This window comes from Rhyacophila brunnea, unplaced genomic scaffold (genome assembly GCF_057557595.1).
Source record: "Rhyacophila brunnea isolate RB1 unplaced genomic scaffold, BYU_Rbru_1.0 scaffold_11, whole genome shotgun sequence".
Classification (NCBI taxonomy): domain Eukaryota; kingdom Metazoa; phylum Arthropoda; class Insecta; order Trichoptera; family Rhyacophilidae; genus Rhyacophila; species Rhyacophila brunnea.
Window position 1 is genome coordinate 23,399,653 of NW_028232763.1, and position 26,033 is coordinate 23,425,685.

Consider the following 26,033-nt stretch of genomic DNA (forward strand, 5'->3'; position numbering starts at 1 on the left):
GAACTTATTAATTATGTTAGGATTTATTTGGTAGAATTCCATTTTATAAAAAGGATTTAGGATACATACTGTAAATGTAAATAATATTAAATTAACTACATAATGTAATATTGTATTGCTTTATTAATCTATAGCTATTTTGGTTGTTAAATCAAGACTACCTCTTCTACTATCTACACTATTTATAAATATATTGAATTGAAATAAAATAAAATGTAGTTTTGTGGAAAAAAATGTTTATTACATCAAAAAAAACCATACTGATGGTAATATTCAGAGAGCCAAAAAATATTTTAATAATAATAAATACTGTTCCTCAAAACAAATTCATTAAAAAACACATGACATGATTGTGTTAAGACACCACAATGGGACTGTATAAAAATATGTGCATATTATTGTTTAACATCTTATCCATGATAATGATCAAACTATTTCTTTTGCAAGCGTTGAAAATAATCAGATATTTTACCTGAAGGCACTTTCTTTTTTGCCTGGGCATCTGCAGTTGTTGCTTTTGAGGTTACGTTATCAGATATGACAGGGTGTGAATCCGACATCCTACTAACCTTATCCGAATGGTCATCTTGCGTTTCGAAATACGATAAAGAGATATTTTTTTTTAACATACTTTTCTCAGGATCATACTGAGAGTTAGAGCTACCGGTGTCAATACTTTTAATCTCGCTAAATAAGGATTTCTTCGGTTCGGTTTTTTCAGCTGCAGTGTTATCACAGTTGTCGTCTTCTTCTGCAGGTAATCGGGCCTGCCTGTCCTCCCTAGCAGTAGTAGATGGTGAATTCCTTATAACAACACCATCACATGGTTTTTTAGCTGATGAGTTACCATAAAAATTCTTATTTGGTATATTTGTAGCAATCGGTTTCGGTGTTACATCTATCAGAGAATTAGTCCTTACCTTATCCTGAACCTATAATAAAAATAGATACACATTACAAAAATAAATGGATTGGACAGCCTTAAGCAAAGGACACTAGCAACAGGTAAATCCACATCACAACACTTTGTCAGTCGCACTTATTTGTTTTCCTTGAATTAAGAATACATATTACAGATGGTGTCGGTTAGTTTTTTAAAATTCATTAAGCCCTGCCTATACCAAAACATAATCGATAAAAAATAATTTATAGATAAAAAAATATTTTTTTGACTATTATCTACTATGGCTTGGATTAGGCAGGGTTTAATTGGATTTTAAAAACTAACAAGCACTATCTACACATTGTAGTATTAGTTCAACGAAAACGAAGATGTTTGACTGACAAAGGTTAGTGTGCACTATTTATGCCGGATCTTAACAGCCTAACTCTTCGCCACTGGCACAGGGCCCCAGTTAGAACCAAAGTTTAATTCGTGAGATATTAGAGATGTCATATCGATACTTGCAAGTATCGGCAGGTATCATAGCGAAAGAAATGTATTGAAAATTTTTTGACATCCCTAGATTTAGTGAAACATAGCTACTAGTGATATTCCATAATATTATGAATTAATAATAATTATGATAGTATTTGACAGAATTGAATTTTCTAATTGTAAAAAACACTGTTCACATAATAATTAATAAAATTAGATTACCATTGTTGTTCCTAGACGAAACATTTGAATTTCTACAGGACGGATGTTATATTTACAGACTTTTTTAATGAGGAACAGTTATCAGTCATTCGTCCAACTCATTCGACCCTCGTTTTGCATATGACTTTTACCAGACATATGATTAGAACACAAGAATACATTATTGGCTCACTCTGAAATTCTTGATACCAAAATAATTTACTGCTCTCCTGCAAAGGCAGTCAATTCTCATATTCCAACTGGTTAAGACTACACACTCTAATCAAAAATGAAAATGTAAATACTTCAATGCATTTATATAATATAATAAGAATATTATTCCGTGTACATACTTTAGGTGTTGATAATAATGATGTACCATCGGATCGTTTTGTTTTTTGAACATCTTTATGATGCTGTAGTAAAAATGGATAGAGCTGTGATTCCGACGCGCTTGATTTGTGAAATTCGCATAAATATTGATAAAGCTCACCTGAAAAAATAAACAATGTCAAATGAATTAAGTAAAGAATGTGGAGGTAAGAGAGGCATACAATCAGAATATAATTATGTAAACAAACTAACTACACTTCTATAGCAAACATGATCTGGGCAAGTTTAAGCATGATGACTACCACTCGACTCATGAACTAGTTAGTAATGCCAAACACTGAGCTGATATCCATACATATAACCATCCAAATTTAAACATGGGCAGTGTATAAAGGAAGCCTTTCGAGCCCGATGATGACAATATACGAGAGCAACAGGCAAAAATACATCTCTACAGTAGTAATATTATGTGTCGCTGTGAAAAGCCAGCTTACATGTTGCTAGTGAGACCCGACCTTTATCTGAATTTTTGTTTTGAATAGTTGGAACATTAATAATTAAGAATAAAGTGATTGGTGGAGACATATGAGCAGAAATAGATCTCTCATAAATCTAGTGTCCACAAAGGAACTCAGTCAATCACTCGACCACTAGGCTGTTTGCAAGGGTGGAGTATGAATTAATTTGTATGTAGAAACGGCCTTTTGAACCCTACAATCCAGTAAATAGGCACAATGGAACGATGTATATACCCTGTTGACCGACACGAAAATCTTCGGAACGAATTAATCACGTAGGTCGAGGACTTACTGTATAAATAAAAACTAACATAGTTTTTAAATTGGTCAAAAATCAATTCAGGAGCCCAGTGCCTTGCAAGATGAGCAGCTTAGGGTTGAAAGTGTCAATAAATGGTATGCTGAAGAGAGAAATTACGAGATTCAGAAGCCTGAAGAGCACTTGGCCATGCACCTAGATGGTGTTTAATTCCATTTAAGTAAGAAAATACAAGAAATAGAAGAAATTTTCTCACCAACAGTAATATTCTGATGCGATAAGAAATTATACATATTAATAACATCTTCCATGAGCTTGTCGTTGTCAAAAGTATAGTAGACTATGGGTCTGGAGGCTTGACAGCACGCCATTAGCTGCACGAGCGCTTTCAAGTATGGCGACCCACAGAAAGCTCCGCAGCCCCAGTTGCCAGTAGCCACACCCGGTAAGTTGAGAGTGAGCTTCTTTAATTCCACTGAACATGCTGAATAGCCCACCCATGCCTGTAATTAATGAAAAAAAATGAGTATGCGCGTTAGAGGGCAATATAAGAAAAATGGATTATAAATTAAAAAGTGTAATTACCATAATTTATCAATTGTTGGCAAATGAGCAGCTACTTCTGAAGCAAACACCATAATACATACCAGATTGCAATATCTTTTCCCTCGCTTGAAGTTCTGATACACTACACTTTTTGTGGACCATGTCTCTCACAATATCCCCTAAATCAGTGGTCTCCAAACTCAATAAGAATGCGAGCTACTTTCAGAAATTGAAATTGTTTTGCGAGCTACTTATACATATTCTTTCTTTACAACTTTTTATCATCGTCCTTTATCGTACCATTCATAATAATATTATTATTATATTTTTTTTTTTTTTTTTCGACCATCATCTTCGACCGACACTCATTGAAGTGTGACATCACTTCGGCTCACAAATCATATCTAACGTCGATTGGTCGAAATATTGTCTCAGATCCTAATTGTTTTTGGAAATATATTCATTCGCTTAGTTCCAGTAGTACTACAAAAGACAATGCCATGATGACGTTGAATAATGATCCTATAGAGAACCATGTTATATCTGATGCATTTGCTAAGCATTTTGAATCACTTTATAGCTCAATAGAACCGCTACTTGACCCCGATTCTGCTGGTCCTTCGTCTGCAACGCAAGATATTCAAATCTCAGCTTTTGACGAGAAAGATATGGAATATGGGTTTTCAAATTTGTCTCCCAAAAGTTCATTTGGTCCAGATGGCTTGCCACCTTATGTGGTTAAGGGCTGTTACGAACATATATCCTTTCCGCTTAAACATATATTTAATTTAATCATAGCATCCAGCACTTTTCCTGATGCATGGAAAATAACCCGCCTAAGGCCGCTTCATAAAAAGGGATCTAGATCAGAGATCTCTAACTATAGGCCAATAGCAGTTCTTTCGGCTCCATGTAAATTATTTGAATCGATATTACATATAAACATCAACCGTCAAATAGACTCTCGCCTCTCCGATTCGCAGCATGGTTTTCGACTTAGGCGGTCCACAGTAACAAATCTTATAGTGTATAATAATTTTATTTCAAATTCTATGGATAAGTCAATTCAAGTTGATTCTGTGTACACAGATATTTCCAAGGCATTTGATCGTGTTGATCACGATATTTTATTACAAAAGCTTTGTACATTTGGCGCGTCATATAGTATAATATGTTTTTTTGCTTCTTATTTGAAAAATCGCCGTCAATTTGTTGATTACCATGGGAATGAATCGCGGATTTTTAGAACAAACTCTGGTGTTCCTCAAGGTTCAAATCTTGGCCCAATTTTGTTTTTAATATTTTTTGATGATATTGTCAAAGTTATAACCAATTCTTCTTGTTTGCTATTCGCAGATGATCTTAAACTTTTTCGAACTATTGAAACCCCATTATGCTGTGCGATGTTGCAGTCTGACCTAGATGCTATCTCGCAATGGTCTATCTTAAATAAACTTGAATTCGCTACCTCCAAATGTAATATTATTTCATTCAATCGTTCAAGGCACACCTTATTGTTCCCATACACATTGTCTGGTATAATATTGAGTAGGGTAACGGAGATAAAAGATTTGGGAGTATTGTATGATACAAAGTTCACTTTCAATCAGCATATTCTTAACATCACTACTAGATCTAGCAAAATGCTTGGTTTTGTTATGAGGGTTTCAAAATCATTCGAAAACGTCCGAGTGCTACGTACATTATACGTATCATTTGTGTTGAGTATTCTTGAATATGCCAGCATTATTTGGAGTCCTAATAGGTTCATGCACACAATTAAGCTGGATCGAGTCCACAATAGATTTCTTAGATTTCTCTACTTAAGAACATACGGGTTCTTTCCTTATGATAATGACAATAAAATGAATTTCCCGACTCGTTTTCTTCTGGGTATGCTATCAATCAGTGGCGAAGGGTGGAGGTAGGCTGTTAAGATCCGCCATAAATAGTGCACATTAAACTTTTTCAGACATACATATTTGTTTTCATTGAAATAAGACTACAATTTACAGAAAGTGTTGGTAAGTTTTTAAAATTCAATTAAACCCTAAGAAACCAAGCCATAATAGATAATAGTCAAAAAATACATGTCTATCTATAAAATATCTAAAAATATGCAATTAAATCATACATAACTTTGAATGTTTTATAGATAGAATAATATTTTTTATTTATTATAGTTTGGTTTAGGCAGGGCTTAATGAAATAAAAAAATGAACCAACAATATGTGTAATATGTATTTTTAATCCAACGAAAACAAATAACTATGAATGAAAAAGTGTGCACAATTTTGTCGTATCGCCCAAATTAGACCAAAACTATTATGGTTTCGTTTAGGCAGGGTTTAATTGATTTTTAAAAACTAACTAACACCATCTGTAAATTGTAGTCTTAGTTCAATAAAAACAAATACATATGACTAACAAAGTTTAGTGTGCACTATTTATAGCGAATCTTAACAGCCTACCTCCACCCTTCGCCACTGCTATCAATGCAATCCCTGTCTACCCGAAGAGTGATTGTTCTTTTAAAGCATTTCTTTTTACTTCTTCGTGGGTTCATTTACAATCCGCATATACTGGCGAATATTAATTTTCATGTTCCCACCAATATCACTCGCAGCTCCACGGTCTTCAAGATACCTCGTCGCAGGACAGATGTTATGTTTCATGATGCTGTGTATCGTGCAATTAGCTTATTTGATGGCACCATAAAGGTTGATTTGTTTTTTATTAATTATATAATGTTTGTAGACGTTTTAAATAGGATAAATTTATAATTGTATATATTATCATATTTCTTTAATATTTACACATGCTGTCTTTTCCACTTTCTTGTCATATTAGTTGTTATTTGTAATTAAGATATTTTTATATATTTGTATGTATTATGTATTATGGCGCATTGGCCAAAAGCTGTAATGCCGTAATACTCTTTTTTATAAATAAATAAAATAAATAAATAAATAAATGTCCGATTCTGATAGGATCATATGGGCCTCCACAGGGTGGAGGTTTATATTGACAGATTTTGTTTTTTACGAGAAATGGATGTCAGCCACTTGCTAAACCTATTAGGTCCATACCCTGACACACACAAATTGAAAAACAATATGTGTACTTGCCAGACCCAGGATTCGAACCTGGGACCCACAGCTTTATAGTCCAACGCCTACAACAAAATACCTACCTACTTTAATTATTTATTTATAAAGAAAATAATAATTGAAAAATATCTTGAAATAAGTGTGAGTACAAGTAAAAAATAATTAGTGAAAAGAATAGCATCTTTTCCTTCACAATGTTTTCAATTCTCGGTTCTTAATGTGCTCCCAGAATATAAGTTTGTTGGAAAATGCCTATAAAATGCCGCTACCGTTTGGCGATCACTGCCCTAAAGCATTCTGTACATGATTTTGGCACAATTAAGTACTTAAGTATTAATAAATTAATACAGTCATCGAAAAATTACAAATTACAACTAGATAATACAATGAAAAAAATGCTAACCTCACTCAAAGTATAGCAAACAACTTCAAGCATAACGAAAATATGTAACACGCCAGCCTCACCCACTGTTACGTAGAAGTTACTAGAAAAATTCAAATGTTCAATTGAAACCACTATCCAGCAGGCTTATAATATCCTTGTGTTTCTTCTACCTTTTTCTATCTCTGCAGCGCATTTCTAGCAGTCATGTTTATTATTAACACGAAATTTAACACCTGTGGGTAATATTGCCATAATTAAAAATAAAGGCCATACATTTCAGCATATTATGCACAGGTGCTAAATTTCATGTTAACGTGACTTCTACATAAATCTGCCGTATAAAGCGGAAGAAAAAAACAATATTGACTATTTTAAACAAACAAAATTATTTGTAAATTTTATATGGAAGATGCAAGAAGACTAGAGAGCAACAGGAACTGTTGGAGGCGGCGTGTAGCGTCTATATGCTCTGAGGAGTGGACATGGAATAAGAAGATGAAGAAGATATGGTTTACCTTATTCAATTCCCGTAAAATCAATTCTGGTTTATATTGATAAGATGGATTTCGAAATGCGAGGGCATCAATCGCTATAATAGAACATCTGCGTCTTCCACTGGAGTCTAACGGTGTGAGATCTATGTGGTTACCAGACCATTCGAAATTGTCAGCATATCCCGTGTAATCATTGAATCGTTCACATCCTGAAATCAAATTACATTCATGAAAACATACCCAAAGAAACAATTACAAACCTACAAATAATATGGTTATAAGATTTTTAATAGCGAAGAAAATGCGTTGCCATCTACTGTTTTAATTTAAAATTAAACTAAAAATATAACAGGGAAGACCCGAAGAACTAGATTTAAAAATTATTTGGTTGCATTATTTGATTTTAATTGTCATGTAAAAAATGCAGCATATCGAGAATGCTAAACCAAACGTGATGGACATTTTGGCAAAAATGACTTGGTTATTGCGCCGGCCACACGGCAGCGACTTGCCTGCACGGTTTTGCCTGTGCAAAAAAAACGGAACACTCTCGCATGGCCACACAGCACAAGTAAAACTGGGCAAACCTCATTACGTTATGACAGAAGTCGTCGTCGTGAAAATATTGTTTTTCGGAATCGCAGCAATGTCGTCAAGTGACGATTTGTTTTTGTCACAAGCATTTTTCTATTGTTTATTGGTTAAAAAAAAGAAATAAATCCTACAGATCCAAGTGTACCAAACAATGGCTATTGAGAAGAAACATACACTCACATATAAATCAGTATTTTTTGTTTAAATATAATATATACCAGTGGCGAAGGGTGGAGGTACGCTGTTAAAATCCGCCATAAATGGTGCACACTAAACTTTGTCAGTCACACGTATTTGTTTTCATTGAAAAAAGACTACAATTATTTACAGATGGTGTTGGTTAGTTTTTAAAATCCAATTAAACCCTGTGAAAACCAAGCCATAATACATTATAGTCAAAAAATACTAGTCTATCTATAAAATATCTAAAATTATGCAATTAAATCATACATAAATATGAATATTTTATAGATATAATATTTTTATATATTGTAATTTGGTTTAGGCAGAGCTTAATGAATTAAAAAAAACCAACTAACAATATGTCGTCACTGTTCTGGCAGAAGACACTAATTCGATAAAATGACATATTGAGTTAGTACCAAAATGTTCCTTATTTCAAACTTTACCGTCTGGAAACCTTCTTAACCCTTAGACTGCGTATGGCATGTAAACATGCCATAGACTTTATCTCGTATTTTTGACCAAACTAGAAGAGACACTTGTGGATAATATGCTTTAAAAATTAGTTCAAACCTTTAGGTAGACATATCAGGCAACAGATCATAAAAATGTCAAGTAAAACACAAGGAAATATATTTTTGAAAAGAACACTCGTTATTCAGTTGTTTGAATCGCGCGCCATTGCGAAGACGGGTGTACTAGATGCGTCACCAGGGTTATCAAAACAAAACATTGGTCATGCATCGAAAAGTGTGCATCGATAATATTTTTATTTACCTTTTAATTAATTATTATGATTACGTTAGTGTTATGTATTTTTTCTTAGTGATTTGTGATCTCGAAAGAAACATATTGAAGATTTGTTTTTAGTATTTTTTGTCATTATAAATATATGTGAAATAATTATTTCACCCGCCAAAATGTCACTACCACATAATATTATCGAAGAAATAATGCTGGAAAATATTTTATCGATGCACAGCTCTCCAGTAAATTTGTTTGGCTTTGTTCATTGTTCCATGTTTGATATTTACATTATTATAATGGGTAATATAGTTTATATTTTTTATGTGCCACGAAACTGTGTTAGCTCTGTTCACATGCCTGGCGATTATTCGACAGGCCCTTTGTACAATGAAAAAGCCGACAGCGCCTCATAAATTATATTATAATAGTATTTTAGCAGTGTGGTAATTATTTTTAGTGTTTTATTCTCCAAAACATCCTAATGAATAAGTGGATGACAACATTATTTTATGGTGACGAAAATAAATATAGGTTCAGAATTTGAAACGGTAATAAAATTTGAGTTTACGACTTACTAAATGCGATAAGTGATAACCCACTGATTATTCCACAAGTGATTTAGTAATATATCTGTCATAGACCGTAACCAACTACACGGCAGCATGTATTCAACACAGCCCTGTGTATAACAAATACAAACGCGTCGAATTGCTCGGTAGTATGTGTTGAAACCGTGTATGTGAAGACTGGACGGCCGCCATTTTGAACGCGCGGTCAAAGCTTGGATAATTTTTAGCGTCTTCACTTTCTTCGATTTATTTTAGTGAGAATGTAACGAATATAGTTTATTTCTTGGTGCATTTGGAATAACTGATATATAGTTCATCTAGTAATCTATTTTTTAATTTTGGAATCGATCTGTTTTAGCTGTAGTGACCGTTTTAACAGATCAGTTGACTGAAAATAAATTCCCGCGAAAATGGCTCGCAGCGAAAGGGTTAATAAATAAACAGTCTTTATTTTAAAGTCATCCTTTTTACGATTACTTAATAAACTCACATGATAGACCATTATTTCAAACATTTTAACAACTTCAAAGTCAAATTACTCAAAACTAGTATTCTCCAGTTAGTGTGTTCTGCCAGAACAGAGACGATGTGTAATATGTATTATTAATCCAACGAAAATAAAAATGAAAAAAGACCGTAACCTTCAATGTCATTCATTGCCTTCGACGAACTGAACGCGGCTTGTAAAACTCGATTTGCGCAGTTAAAATTTCAAGCAAGTCGAATTTTACGCAGGCCGCACTTTTTGGTTTGCGCGGTGTACAGTTTTGCCATCCGCGGTTTGCGCAGGCAACACCGTGGTGAAGCATGAGTGTGTGGCCGGCCTTTATAACATTATAGCGGGTGATAGCTGCAACTTGATATTTCCTACATATCGCTAGAACCATTTCTGCTTTCTGAAGAGTTATTGCAACAACACTGCCCTCATAGTCAAGTCTTTTCATCCATAGGCTCCGGTTTGATTCCCGGTGTGGTCACAATATATTTATAGTATTGCCTCAAAACCTGGATGTTTGATCGTTTTATTTCTACTACTACACTACTGTCATTGAGCCTCATGGCCTGTTGTAGTGTTAAAAAAAATATATGTAATATAATACTATATCTCCACTCTTTATCCAATAATCGTTTCATCTGTGTCATCCAGAACCGGATTTACCATAAGGCTAAAGGGGCTACAGCCCAGGGCCCCCAAATGTGAAAGGACCCCGTGGCCAGAAAATAAATATGAAAAACTTTAGAACGCTGATTTAAAAATAACATGACTCTGTGATGAATTTTCCATATGTAATAAATTGTCAAAATAGAATGAGTGGTGTTGTCACATATTTTCAAGTACATTTGCTCTTATTTTGTATATTTTCGCATTTATCTTCTGTAGCTAATTCCATCTCTGATTCGCCATACATGTGGCTACGTTGTAAAATACATTGCATATCTTCGATATAGAGCATATTTTCATCAGTAGACACAGAACAGGAATGCTGTAGTCGTCCACGCATATTAAATGTTTTTTTTTTTAAGATAAATATATACATTTGCTGTATGTAATACTTTATAACTATACAACAAACCTATAATTAAGACAGCCTCTGTGGGTTTCATTGATTCAGTAAAGAGCATGGAGACAATTAATTCGGGACAGATAACAAAACGAATTTCTTCTTGAACACAGCCTAGACCCAACACACCACCACCGAGGTATCTGAAAAAAAATTAAATCAATAAAATTGGCTTTTCATCGAGAATCAACACTAAAACATGTCAATATCATTAATTAGCTTTATTAGTCATATAAAAATATATTTGTATGCAATCAACAGGCAGCCATTTATTACATATGTATTTCTCTGTATTATCAAGTACTAATGATAAACAGTACATACTCCAATGTAAAAAGTGAAGCAAAAAGAAAAGACCCGTGCAACTTTATTCAAACCTGCCGCGAGTGTTCCTAAAAATGGTTCTATCTGCGATAAATATTTATATGAATTCAACCCATGTTCGAATCCACGAATAGTGGTTTTATACGCGATGTCTTTAAGGCGCGAGAAATTCATATTCGCTTTACTGGTAAACATCATAACTTCTGAATGAACTGTTTGTGTATATTTTCTAAACAATATTTATCATTTTAGTGTGAAAATATTCACGATAAACTCGAGAAACATGTTGATTTGGTAAATTTTCACAAGTATTTATCATTCTGTTCCTATTTAATATTTTTTAAGGGATTTATTTTATTCCAAAAATAAATTGGCTGGCAGTGATAAGGTTAAAGATACTTGCGATTCCATACAATTAGTTTCATAAGGGTTTCATTTAGAATTGTACAGTTTAGGTAATTTTTTGTTTGCTTGTAATCAAAAGTTCATACAATAACACTAAGTATCGTTTTAATTATACAGATATTCCTTCTGACTGACATCCTGGGGTGAGAAATATGTGGAGATATTAATCACAGTAGTAAATCATCTGTCATCTGCAAATCTATTGTCTTTTTATAATTTGAAGCAAATAGTTAGGTGCATATTCGCAATACTGAAATTACACAATGACATCTTGTATTCTCTAGTACGCATGCACATTACAAAGAAACCTAAATAATTTGTTATAACATGCATGCATGCACAAGGAAAATTACAAAACTAATTTGCCCCATTGCGCGAATGATGCGATAGAATACCGCGCCGCAGATTCAAGTTGCGTTGAGTAACTAAGGTGAAAACTAGGCTTAGGATTCTCAGGTATTTAAATATTTTTTTTGAGCGGCCCCACAACAAATTATCAAAAGTATCTAAAGGGTCTTTCAATAGGGACGCTCGATTTTTTTTAGGTTATAGCAGCCATGTTGTTAAAGTGACATTTGTCAAATTTGTTGTGAATTGTTTAGTAGTGTATGGCAAATCACCATGGAAGGTTATAGCGTTGAACAACGTGTGCAAATCATCAAATTTTATTATCAAAATCAGTGCTCCGCTCGAGAAACGTTCTGCGCAATACGTAATTTTTATCCTCGCCACAGCCGTCCTGCCGAGTCGACTATTGGACATTGTCAAAAATCAAAATTGTCAGATTTGGGGCGATACCAATCAACACGAGATACACCAGCACCAAATGCATCCCGAGAAAGTCACTTTTGGTGCGGATTTTGGTCTGGCAGAATAATTGGTCCGTACTTCTTCCAAAACGAAACTGGCATTGCCATAATCGTCAACGGCGAGCGCTACAGATTGATGATAAGGAACTTCTTGTAGCCTAAACTGGATAATATAGATATCGATAAAATGTGGTTCCAACAGGACAGTGCTACGTGCCACACAGCGCATGCCACGATGGACATTCTGCACGAGCGATTTGAGGGCATGGTTATCTTGCGCGGCGGCGACGTGAATTGGCCACCGAGATTGTACGATTTAGCATTTCTATGCGAATAAACCACAAACAATTTATGCCCTCAAAGTGAACATAATGAACGCCATACAGCAAATTCAGCCAGATTTATGCGACAAAGTCATCGAAAATTGGACCTTTGGAATACGTGCCACCAAGCAAAACTGCGGCGGACATTTGAACGACGATATATTCCATACTTAATGTCATAAAATATTCTTTCAAATAATAAAAAAATTGAGTGGATGCCTCAGATGTTTCAATTTTTTCTACTTCAAAAATATTTTCATTTACATATCTATGCAATAATAACATCTGTAGGAGTGGAAAGAAGTTTTTCCATATATAAAAATTTGTTAAGATCAAATCGTCAAAGATTCACTTTCGAAAATTTGAAGCATTATTTTATTATTTATTGTAATAAAGCGTTTTCTGTTTATGAATAAATAATAAATTGAACTGTTGAAATATAATTATATGATTTCTTGTAATATTTACTTAAATTTTTAGCACCTATTTTTGTTTTTTAGCACATAATTATGAAATTTTCCAATTATATCTACATATTTTAGGTATTGTAAAAATCCCAAGCCTAGTGATAACTAGTCACTAATCTCAGCGCAGTAGATTAAACTCGCGACGGGTACATTGAATAGAGCTAGCTGCTAGTTACTAATTAGATTAGTTACATATGATTTTGCATTGCAAGTTCATTTACAAAACCTTCACACTTCTACTACAATATTTATTTGCCAATTTTCATGGCGTATGAAACGACAATCTGTCATGATGAGTAGATAAGCAGCGAGTAATATAACATTTCAGTATTGTAATTTAGTTTAAAATATCTGTAAAATAGTTTATAATTGGCGCACAAGTAAGTTAACAGGGTAAACACAGTGAATGTCAAAAAGTGGCAAACATTGCTTGAGTTAGGAAGCCGGAAATGCTAAATTAACCATGTTAATACTTAATATCTGTACAGTTTATCAACCAGTGGCAAAGGGTGACTTTTGGAAAGAGGTAGGCTGTGGAGATCAGAGAAGAAGAGCATACTTTTCAAGTATACTTACGGGAGATAAGAAGATAATATTTACGATATTACTACTGATGAATAGGTGCACACTAAAAAATGACAAAGACACACTGAATCATTTTACAACTGCCAGTTAAAAACGAATATTTGTCATATAAATTGTTGTGATAACATTTAATATAAGTTTTTTTTGCTGCGTGCAAATCTAAATGAACCCTTGACCTTCCAGCTTTGACAATATATGTTTTTTTAACAAACGTCAAACTCGAGAATGATATTCTTAAAATTTGGTCTGTCGTACTTCAAAATCAATTGGTAAACTAGACATTTAATAAATACTTGTATATTTAAAGCACTGACAAATGACTTAGAACACAAAATAAGATAATCTATCCACATTCAGAACACAATAAATCACTGAATTTTGTCCGACAAAATAAAACTCTACCACCGTGTTCGGAACAACAATCTGACTGAATTAACATGATATAAATTATGTTTGTCTATGACTGAACTAATCTAAATAATAATCACGAGATACAATTATTTGTTATTTTTAAAAACAATTAATAATTATATCTGATAGAACCCAATAGACATCATTTTTTTTAAATCATCTTATCTATTTATTATTTGCATAAAGCGGCAGGCATAGACAATAAAATTTGCATAAAGAGTTATATGCGGTGTCTCGAGCGCTTACCAAATGAGACAAAATTTGTAGACTTGCCTGAAGAGATGAGTTATCATAAGTATAGAAAACAATTTTCGATTATGATGTCAATAATCGTCATTCAAAGAACAAAAACAGATGTCGCTACTCGCGTGTAATTTTTTGTTTGATTCTAAACTTGACTAATAAACAGTCGCTAAATTCAAATTCTGACCATAGATGGACTCAATATTTTAAAATATTCCACATTATATTAATGTACTTATTTACATTTGAAATAAATACTTGAAGATATAGTTTTCTTGAAGGTAGGCTTTAAATAATTGCTTAGTATGGAGCCTTCGCCACTGTTATCAACTCAACATGCTTCATATATTCGGCAAATGCATTCAAATGCTATAATAGAGATAGTGTAATACTATAATGGTACGTTTACATTTGACACTAATATCGTCATATTTATGTATGACACCATATTCACTTAAGTGTAAACAGTAAGTATATTTGTATCTGCCACTTATTTTGCGTGTGTCGACTCTCACCTACCACTTATTCAATCTACTTATATACGCAAATGTAAACACCGCGTATTCGACAAGTTCGAACTTGGAGCGATATATCGCCGAAGTTGGACCACCGTCTACTTTTATGTCAAGTACCTGACACAATATTCGTAGTTTGACAGGTACCTAGTGAATTGCATATGTATATTTCTAAAACAACGGACAATCAATAATCATAGGTACACCATGAATGTATGCCCAACGTTTACGTTAATAAATGTACTGTAGCGATCTGTCAAAAATCATAGACAATGAGAAATAAATCGGATGTGCCGTGTTCTATGGATTTTGTTCGAAAATAAAATATCGCTTGTTCTCGGCACATACGATTAATTCTGATGCACTCTGTGAAGAAAAAATGCGCTTCAAATGGTATTACCTAATTCATTTTGGCCCACACCTGCACTCGTATTAAGTAGGTACGATAATATTAAATTGAATATGCAATGACGATCAAGTGCTAGATATCGCAATGTTACTGTTAATCGTTCTTCTACGCATTTCTGAATTGTGTGTCTTGTTTTTTGGCAAAAGGTCCAATCTTGCAAACTAAAGTTCACAAATTGAGTTGGATCTTCGATTTTAAACTCTGACATTAAACGGAAGGCACCTAGTTCTTCTCGTCGCTGAATCCATTCCCGCACCCATCTAGACCATTTTTTCCTCCTTTTTGTTGCCAAAAGACTTAAAATAATAACACTCGCTGCTTTCTTTTTTAACATTCCCATATTGACAACTGACATAACGTTTTTGAGAAGTATACAAAATAAGTGTCCGAATAAATTACAATATCATATGTAAACACCGCATATATTTATTCCAATGTTGCCATTGAATAAAGTGTCGAGACTTTATTTCAACGAGAAGTATACCAGAATTTTATGTCAGATCCATGCAGGTGTAAACAGTAAATGAAATTTTATGTCCGACACATAAAATAAGTATAACGGTATAAGTGTCAGATGTAAACGTACCATAAGACTGCATCTTAACTTACTTATTAGCAAAATCAACCTGCATTAATCCCATTCCTTCATTCTCTATGGTACCTTTGGAGCTTATATGAAGAGGTACAGATCCAATAAGATGGTTGGATTCAGACCATTCTGGACATTTACTGACTTCTATGGTTCTTCTCATAATGGTAACTACACCACACGGTACTGGAAAAATAAAAATATTAGAATATAGAAATAAATCAAATGCATCTGATAATTAATTTTTATCCTATTTATTATAGAGTACAACACCTAATAGTGGTGAAGGGTGGAGGTAGGCTGTCAATATAACCTGACATAAATAGTGCACACAAAACTTAGTCAGTCAAATCTATTAATTATTTTCATTGAACTAACACTACAATGTGTAGATAGTATTTGTTAGTTTTTAAAAATCAATTAAACCTGTCAAAAAATATACGTTTATCTATAAAATATCCAAAATTATGCTATTAATTAAACGATACATAATTTCAGATATTTTATAGATTGAAGAACTTTTTTTATCGATTATAGTTTGGCATAGGCAGGGCTTAATCAATTTTAAAAAAAACTAACACAAAATATGTTTCTTAATTCAACGAAAATAATTAGGTATCACTGAAAAAGTGTGCACTATTTTTGTTGGATCACCCATAGCATACCTAAACTGTTATGGTTTGGTTATGCAGGGTTTAATTGAATTAGAATTAAAATTGACCATAATCTGTAAATTATTTTCTTAGTTCAATGGAAACAAATAAGTATTGTAGCGCGGGACCTCTCGCTTGCACCGAATACTTTCTCCCTCGCACAGCGGCCGTCGCCTACGGTCCACGCGGGCGCCTCCCATCGAGGCGTTCCCTACCTGCGCGCGCCGGCGTCTCAGTTGGACAGCGAGGAGAGGGTCGCCCGGATGAGAATATAAGGCGCTACGGAGTCCCAAACAAATCAGTTAACCTTGGGCCAGCTTGGCCTTGACTCAGCATACTAGTCTTGCTTGGTCTGAAAAAGATATACACGGCTTACCGTAAACTCTATCAGACCACAGTGAGCTATACTTGCTAAACCCTGCTCAACGCAATAGTCTTGTTTACACTGAAAATGGTATAAGCGGCTTCCCGTAACCCTATCAGTTTACAGTGAGCTATTGTGGTGAGGTAGGTACGAGTTCAGGTTTTGCCATAGTTATACTTTCAAAGAATACAACGAACCCTTATCAAATTTATTAAGGAGTACCTACTTTTACCCTTATAGTATGACTTTAGTATACATTATTTATGTTGAAACTTAACAGCCTACCTCCACCCCTCGCCACTGACACCCAGCCTAGCCTAATAATATAAAAAGGTGGCATACGATAAGACAAAAAATTTAACATACCATTTTTGCAGACTCTTCTAAAATAATTAAAGAAGCATTTCAATTTCTCTATTGCCCGCTGTGATTTGCCATGTTGAAATAATCTGAGGAAAAAGCATAAAGAAGATTTTTCAAAATATGACTGGAAAGTATTGTATTATTGAATCTATAAAAAGTAACAAAAAGGTTCAATATCCTCAAGCATTACCTACTAAAGTTTATTTCGGGATATGAGACGGTGGCAGACTTGCGCCTGTTGGTATTTCTTCTAGGAAAAGTGCAAAAGAATGCATTTACTAAAAGACAAGAAATCTGCTGTTGGCTTAATGATATTGATCTGTTGTGATGTTGTCTGTAACAAAAATAAACAGAATTTAATTAATGTTTCAATACAATTTTATTGTCAATTGACATATCATCAGATAATAATTATGTTTAATTTTCAGCTTATAATGTTCTATGGAGATAGTTAAGGGGGGACATGCTCAGCGTACGTCAAAATGGAGCTTTTATGCTATTTTCAAAGCATGATCCTGGACATTCCTTAAACGCTGTAGATAATCTATTTACATAATTTTGAAGCCTTATTATCCCTTATATTTATTTTAAACATTTGATGACTGCATAAAGTATTTTTATTACATAAAATAGTATTCTTTTAAACCTCTCGCTCTAATGTTTTAGAATATAGTCATATTTCAGTACGTGGTGTTAAGATTTTTTATATTTATTAATTTTTAAAAGCATTTATAAAACCATTAGTAAAATTTATGTCGACATTATTACAGTGAAATATTTACAATAAAAAATTATATTGATAATCTCTGTGATCCCAAATTTGACAAGAATTAGGCATTTTATTATTCAAAAAATGGGCAAGATTTACACATTTAAAGATACTGATTATAAGCTATGTCTTTGACCATTCAAATGTCATAAACATTCTACGAATAATGTTTGCTTTATAATAATTATTGACCTAAGAATAAGGTAGTATTTTTTTGAAATACGCCATTTCTATTGGCATTTCCCAGTGGCTAAGCTACAACATACGGCCGTAGACATAAATTGACAAACGATAAATGAAGTAGGGAGTAAGATCATGTTAACGGGCGTGTTACGTGGGCCGTTAAAGTGCAAAGTTATGGGTCTATGGCCCAACAATCAAAATACTAACAATTATCTCCTGAGCTATCGGTGACTCAAGAGAATTAAATCTAATGTTTACAGGACGGAGGAAAGAGCAGTCACCTGGATAGTGGAAAGATGTGAGGTTCTCGTCTTACTTGGTCTAACCTTTTTTCGAGAATATTTTCTAATAGATATGATTTCAGAGGTATTGCAAATTATGTTTTTTCAATAAGAATTTTGCATTCTTAAATCTTGTGTTGGACCTGGCTCGCCCGGGCACTACAGCTGCTCCAAGAGAATTTAAACCTGGCTCGCCTGTTCTTCAAGCCAATCTGAGGGAAGGCTGAGCAGAGTATGGCGGAGATACAGGACGCTGGCATGACTTGGGAACTGGCGTGCGACAGGGATTCTTGGAGGCGCCGTGTGGTGTCCATATGCTCTAATTGAGGAGCAGATATGGTCTAAGAAGAACAAGTAGTAATCTTGTTGTCTGTGAAATATTGTTGATTGTAAAAATTGGATTTATAAAGTAAAAAACTATAAAAACCGCTAGTAAAAATAAAAAAAAAGAAACAAATACTAGTTTTGTTATATTTGTTGTGATATTTTGGGATTACGGTTGTGGAATTTTGACATGATTTTAATTGGCACTCAAAGACAATAATATATTACTACGTATACACAAGTTTTGGTATTACATTTACACAATTGATCCAGCATAGTCACCTGAGGAATGGAATTGAAGTCGGAATCAACTGAGGTAGTTTAAGAGCAAGTTGCAACATCGCAGGTAAAGTCGATTCAAAGAAGAATTCTGATTCTTCTTCATCAAGGCACTGAAAATGATACGACAATCAAACTGAACCTTTGGTTACTCATAAACTTAACTAGACTAATAGATTTCATGACAAATATTCGAAATACATAATATGTGCTAGGTCAAAAAATATACTGTTGCATTTAAATATTGATTAAAAATTGAATTATCTCCACCTTCTACCATAATGTAGTGAATAAGTTTCTTAAAATATGCATGATGAAGATTATCTACAAAACAAGAAAGTATTATAAATTTTACCTGATTAAAAAGTTTATGTAAACCAGAAAATTTCCATTGATTTGCATATTTAGAATTATATTTAAGTATTGCTTTTTCTAATTCATATGAATTTTTAATAGGCTGCGATAATGCTTCAGTGATAATGTCCCATCGTTTTTTTAAAATAGTCGTTCCATCTTCCTGGAAATGTAATTTTACAAAAAAATTACTAAGTATAGGCAAAATATTAAAAATTTTATAGCAATTAACATAAATTCAGTCAATACCATTGAAAGGTATTCGCTCACTTAGATCTCATCCCTTTTTGACCTTGCAATACTGTGTTAGTCTAGGAGTAGCCTATTAGAATGTTTACATATCGTCGCTTAAGAAACAACACCGCGGAAGTCAATTAATAAAAATTTTCAGGCGAAACAAAAATCGTCTCAAAAAATTGAAAATTGATACCTTTTAACTTATTTTTTTTTTTTACTTAACTAAACACAAAAAAAAAATAAGTTAAAAGGTATCAATTTTCAATTTTTTGAGACGTTTTTGTTTCCCCTGAAAATTTTAATTAACTGACTTCCGCGGTGTTGTTTCTTACGCGACGATATGCTTCAAGTGACACAATGCACAGGGGCCGCGGTTAAGAAATGTACGTGAATTAAAAGGAACAAAGATACTATGTACGTGAATATGCAGGGGATATTGTTAGTTCCCCAGATGGCTGTGATAACAAGTCAACCAAAATATAGAAGTTGCACTATAAATCAAATATTAATTCAAGTGGTACAAGATATCAACCCATCTCAAAACCCGTGAATTCATTTAAATGATGAAATGTTACTAAATTTTAATGCTGCAACACCAAGAAAATTGAGAAATATAGGATAACTCTTATTATATAAACACACAAACCTCTGTAATCGGGTATAAACTTTGTGGAGAATAAGGCATTCTAACGTGATGATCATCCCACACTTCTTTGCCGTGCTGGGGAATTGGAGGCTGCATGTTCTTCTGTCTGACAGTCGGAGACTTTGGGACATGGTATAAGACAGCATGGTTATAAGCAGGTATTATAGGCGGGAACTCGGGGGCATTCCAAGGGGAATCACCATTGTATATTTCAGCCATGGATGCCCCACGCCAGGATTTACTGTTTGTTTCTTTTTTAGAAGAGGAACATTGAGCTAAAATGAAAGAAATTATGAAATAGTCAGTTTTTTTCTCATATTCGCTGTAGCTGTATATAGATATGTATTTATTACTTAATTAAAATTTATGTACTTTAAAGTGTAAATTATCAAAAAAAAATTCACATTGAAGAAATATAGGATAAATTTAAGCATGTGATAATATTATGTTATTTTCAATAGTTTCGTCTGTATCATATGTATTAAAGTTTGTCACATAAACGAAACACGCATTCGATATCGGTCATATTTGAGGACAGTCAACGTGCTTTGTGCTTCTTGCATTTTACAGCCTGTTTATAAAATTCTATTTTATTGTTTAATTTGTATTTTTTTTGAGTTATTGTTTTTATTTTATTTTATTTTTTTTCTATAAAATTATTTTTTGGTGTTTTTTTTTCACTACCTTGTTTTTTCTCTAGTTGATTTACTTGTACTTATTATTCTAAATGTCATGTTGTGAACGTCTTGAATTAATAATTTGTTATGTGCTTTAACGTGTTTTTTTTTAGATAAATAAAAAATAAATAAATTATAAATGAATAAACTATATCTGGCTTCAAAGCATTGGTCCATGGTGACTGGCATAGACTAATATATTATATACTAGTGACTGGCTTTCACATAATATCTCATTAATCTGTTCTGTGGGTAATAGTAATGCTTCTAATGAAAACTGCAATTTAATACATTTTAGTAATAAATTTTATTTTAAATAATTGATAAATATATCTAAAAACATTTAACATTTTTTTAACTCAAAAATAAACATAGTATTTAAAAACCATTAATGTTATAAGTTATAAGTAATAAATTCATTTTATTGTTAGAAATTATTTCATGGTTATTTCTGTCGTATGCTACAGAATGATTTATTAACAACTTATAGATTTAATGTATATTTTTTTAAATTTATAATGCATAACTACGAGGGTGGGTCAATAATTCCTTAGAAAAAAGCATTAAAACAGTTTTTATTTTTGTATTTTTTTTTTATTTCTCAACATAATCTCCTTGGAGCTCAATACACTTGGTTAGACGTTTTTCAATTTTTTTTAAACCGTCAGAAAAATAAGTTTTCGGAAGGTCCTCAAAATAAGCATTTGTCCGATCGATGGCTTCTTCATTTGAAAAAAAACGTTGTCCACTTAGCCATTTTTTTAAGTTTGGGAAAAGGAAAAAGTCACTGGGGGCTAAATCTGGCGAATACGGTGGGTGGTTGACCAATTCGAACTTCAATTCTTCAATTTTAGCCATTGATCGTAAACATGTGTGAACACGGGCATTGTCCTGATGAAAGAGGATTTTTTTCCTGTTTAAATGAGGCCGTTTTTCTTCAATTTCGTTTTTTAGATGGTCCAATAAAGATGCATAATAATCCCCTGTTATTGTTTTTCCTTTTTCCAAATAGTCAACGAAAATAATTCCACGTGCATCCCAAAATACAGTAGCCATAACCTTACCAGCTGATTTTACGGTTTTCGCCTTCTTTGGACATGGTTCGCCTTTCGCAATCCACTGCTTTGACTGTTCTTTCGTCTCGGGAGTATAGTGGTGTATCCATGTTTCATTTACAGTCACAAAGCGACGAAAAAATTCATCCGGATTGCGTTGCATGAACGACAACAGGGCTTTAGAGGCCACCACCCTATTGCGTTTATTGTCGACTGTGAGCAAACGCGGCACCCATCTTGCAGAAACTTTTTTCATGCCCAATTTGTCATGTAAAATAGAAATGACGCTACCTTTTGAGATCCCTGTAACCTCAATTATCTCACTCAACTTTAATCTTCGGTCACTTAACACCATATCGTGGATTTTATTGATCATTTCTGGTGTAGTCACCTCTACAGGACGTCCTGAGCGTGGTTCATCCTTTGTTGATGTACGACCACGTTTAAATTCATTTAACCAGTTATAAATAGTTGCAAGTGAAGGAGCAGATATGCCGTGAACTAAATCCAACTCATTTTTTATTTCCTTTGCTGTTAACCCTTTTATATTAAAATGTTTAATAACAGCTCTAAACTCAATTTTCTCCATTTTTGTAAACAAGCAAATTTTTTTTTTAAATGTACGAAAATAAAAAACAACAACCCGACCAATCTGATTGAAACTTCGCAGCATACTGAATCGGTAGTGCCGCTGCATGAAAACAAACCGCTTACAGTACTAGTCGCGCCACCTGTCGGCTTTTCTAAGGACTTATTGACCCACCCTCGTAGAATCAATGTTTTTTAAATTTTAAAAAAATGCATTCAATCTATGAATTATTAAAAAAAACTCCCTACAGAGTTTAGGAGAACTTATATGGCAGGTTAGTAAAGTCTTTTCCAGGAAGACACCATACTCGGTATTTTAATCGCAATTTTTGTTAGCCTGCGAGTCGACTAACTCCAGTTGCAAAAATGAATCGATCTCATCAAAGTGCATATTCATTGTTAGGTATATTAGACTCGTTGCACCAAAATATAGCGAATGCAATACAAATCTATACTCTACTAAGAGAACAAATAAACGAAAAACATGGATACTCCTAAATCTTTTTTAATTTTCTTTAAATATTTAATCTTGTAAACTCGAAAGTCAAACATAAAATTTTTATTAAATACACTAGAATTATCAAATATATACCTACCTCTAAGATTCTTGCGACCATAAATTTCCTGATCATTTCAAAAATCAATCCATGAAAACCTGCTAATTCCTAGTCATATAACGGACTAATAATTATCGATTCACGTAAATAGTAAGAATCGTTGTCGTTCTGTATAGAGTTTATTCTTTTGTTCCAATTTTTTAAATTTCGAACATTCATTTAAAACAAACTCACAAAATAGAACGACAATATATTATTTCTAATTGATATATTGCACTTGTTTACGTATCATTTGAAAATATGTAATTTTTATCAGTTTTTGAATCTTTAAAATATTAGTACAAAACTTGTCACGCACGGATAATCCGTACCTTCTAATCGAGAGCAAAATTAATTAACATACACATCATACCAAGTACTTCAGCGTCAATGTCAATATCCATAAATTCCTGAGAGTCTCCAAACATATCGGGAGAATCTTTACTGTCTTCCATTTCAACTGTCTCATGTAAATCCACAATTTCCTCTTCACTTGACATTTTATCTAAAACAGTAAAATAATTTCCGGAGAAAATAAATAATTTTATAATTTAAACATCAAGATATCATATTTCCAATGACATCTTTCTCTACTATGTTCCATAGGTAGAAATAGAAATACATAAATTTGTTACCGCATTTTTCAGTTTGTAGAAAAGGTAGATTTCGAGGTGGCCGTTGAGAATTTTTTTGAAATGCGGGTGGTAGGCAAAATACACTTGGGAATCTTCTTATTCTAAAGTTCATTTTATAATCTTTTTTTATGCTACACTAATGCGAGGCGTTTTTAACTCAGCGCTTCCCTGGAATATAAATCTCAGACCACAAAAGCGTGAACTTACCACAAATGAAACCGCAATGCGAAATGATATCCAGCTAATTTGCACCTTGTGCAGTCTTGTGTAAGCGGTTGCGAATTCTTTTAGTGTACAGAAATTAGACAGGGTGAATGTGATTATCGTTACAGTGCTATTCTCGACCGCCACTTGCATCAAGCTTATTGCATCGCTATCTCTTGCTCGATGTCACTCCAAGTATATATTGTTTTCTGTCAAAACTATCATACTCACACTAATTCAATAAGGTTATATTAACCTGTAAAAAGGTTCACACATATATTTGATAAAAACAGGTTTTCGTGAAATTTTCTAGAAAATGTAAAATTGAAATCATTTTCTAATGGTGAATATAATATATAATTATTTATTAACCCAAAAGGAGAAACTTGTAGAACGTTTTAATCAAACAATGGTATTCAAATGACATGAACCATAATATATAATCTATATAATCTACAAAATACTATTGAACTATGTACTATCTTTAATAGGTACACCTAATTGTGCATTTATCTATATACAAATGTTAAAAGATTACAAGCGATGGTGAAAGACACTGACTAGATTATTATATAATATTGCGCAATCCGAATAATATGATTCAAAATACCTTAACAATATTTCCCCAAATAACAATAAAATAATAAATTAGATTGTTGGTTTGATAGGTGCTGTATGTGTATGTGGTGTTAGTCTATGGTTTTTTGTTTCATGTTTGACACTTTTGACAGTTGTATACTGTGCAGTGCTGCCATGTGTTTGTAAAATAATTCAAATTCATAGATAATAACATAATTGAGGCGTGTAGTTTCAAAAACAACTTATCCACTACTTGACGAAAATGAGTTATGAATTCCAAAATCTAAAGGAGAAATTTTTGAACAAGTATTTTTTGAATATAACAACCTAATAGCATGCAATCTAGTAGAAAAATCAATTTCAAAATCGCTATTGGTTACAAAAGAAACTTATTCCAGGAGTGTCACAAACCATTTTCACTTATTCCAAAATTGACCAATAGGAAGACTGCATTTGCAATGGCGTCTTTCAGTTAAACAGTAAACACTATACGAAATTTCTCGCCAAATTTTAGATGGAAAAACAGTGTTACAAGCCAATTAATATAATTATTAGTTGTTTAATATCATCATCAGTGATGCCAACCGTACTATAATTATAGTACAATACTATAATTTTAATTCCGCCAAAAATGTAAAATACTTTAATTTTACGCCAAAGCTACCAAAATACTATAATTTTAAAGGATTCAAGACAAAAAATGTTCCTGTACTATATTTTTTTAGGAGTACTATAATTTTTACGCCTTTGTACTATAATCAGCATAGAAAAAGATGGCAGCACTGATCATAATGTATGTGCAAGCTTCACCTGTAATACACGAAAATGATAGAAAACGAGTGCGTCACACGGAAAAATGGAAAAGAAATATCGCCAAAATTTGACAGTAAGTTCCTTATTAACTTACTCAATGTACATGAATAATTGAGAGAAAACATATAATTTCCAGAAAGTGAACGAATTATTGTTGAATTTTATGGAATATTTCGGGGTTTGATGAAAAGTTTTTATAAAACACAGGTAGGTATAGATCAAAATTATCCACTTTGGAGAATTTTAATGCTGATTTGGCCAAGTTTTCGTGTTATTTATAGAAATATATAGATATTTTTATAATTATTTAAGTATTATTTTCAAGCGAAAAAATTATCATTGGTACAGCGTCACTGAATAATTAATAATGCTTTCTGTTTACTATGTATATAGGATAAGTATTTTTTAGTCTATCTATAAGTATTTAAATTTTATTAACCACTGACACTTTGTTTTGTTGTGATACTTCCTTAT

General features: G+C 33.0%; 1 protein-coding gene across 4 annotated transcripts; it reads right to left on the reverse strand.

Annotated features, from left to right (window-relative positions):
• Parg (Poly(ADP-ribose) glycohydrolase) lies at positions 1-24,865 on the reverse strand. Of its 4 annotated transcripts, none has more exons than XM_085960167.1 (14): positions 24,778-24,865; positions 24,171-24,423; positions 23,702-23,833; positions 20,413-20,687; positions 19,531-19,692; positions 19,179-19,288; positions 17,530-17,673; positions 17,343-17,425; positions 15,980-16,145; positions 10,892-11,022; positions 7,246-7,433; positions 2,946-3,192; positions 1,933-2,072; positions 1-932 (listed from the first exon to the last, which is right to left on the reverse strand). In XM_085960167.1, exons 3-14 carry the CDS (start codon positions 23,826-23,828, stop codon positions 432-434), a joined length of 2,274 nt encoding a protein of 757 aa, XP_085816293.1. In that variant the 5' UTR covers positions 23,829-23,833; positions 24,171-24,423; positions 24,778-24,865; the 3' UTR covers positions 1-431. The 4 variants fall into 4 exon arrangements, with proteins under 4 accessions (XP_085816293.1, XP_085816290.1, XP_085816292.1 ...); XM_085960164.1 differs by having other exon boundaries at positions 23,693-23,833; XM_085960166.1 differs by lacking the exon at positions 24,171-24,423.
• Positions 24,866-26,033: the final 1,168 nt, after the last annotated feature.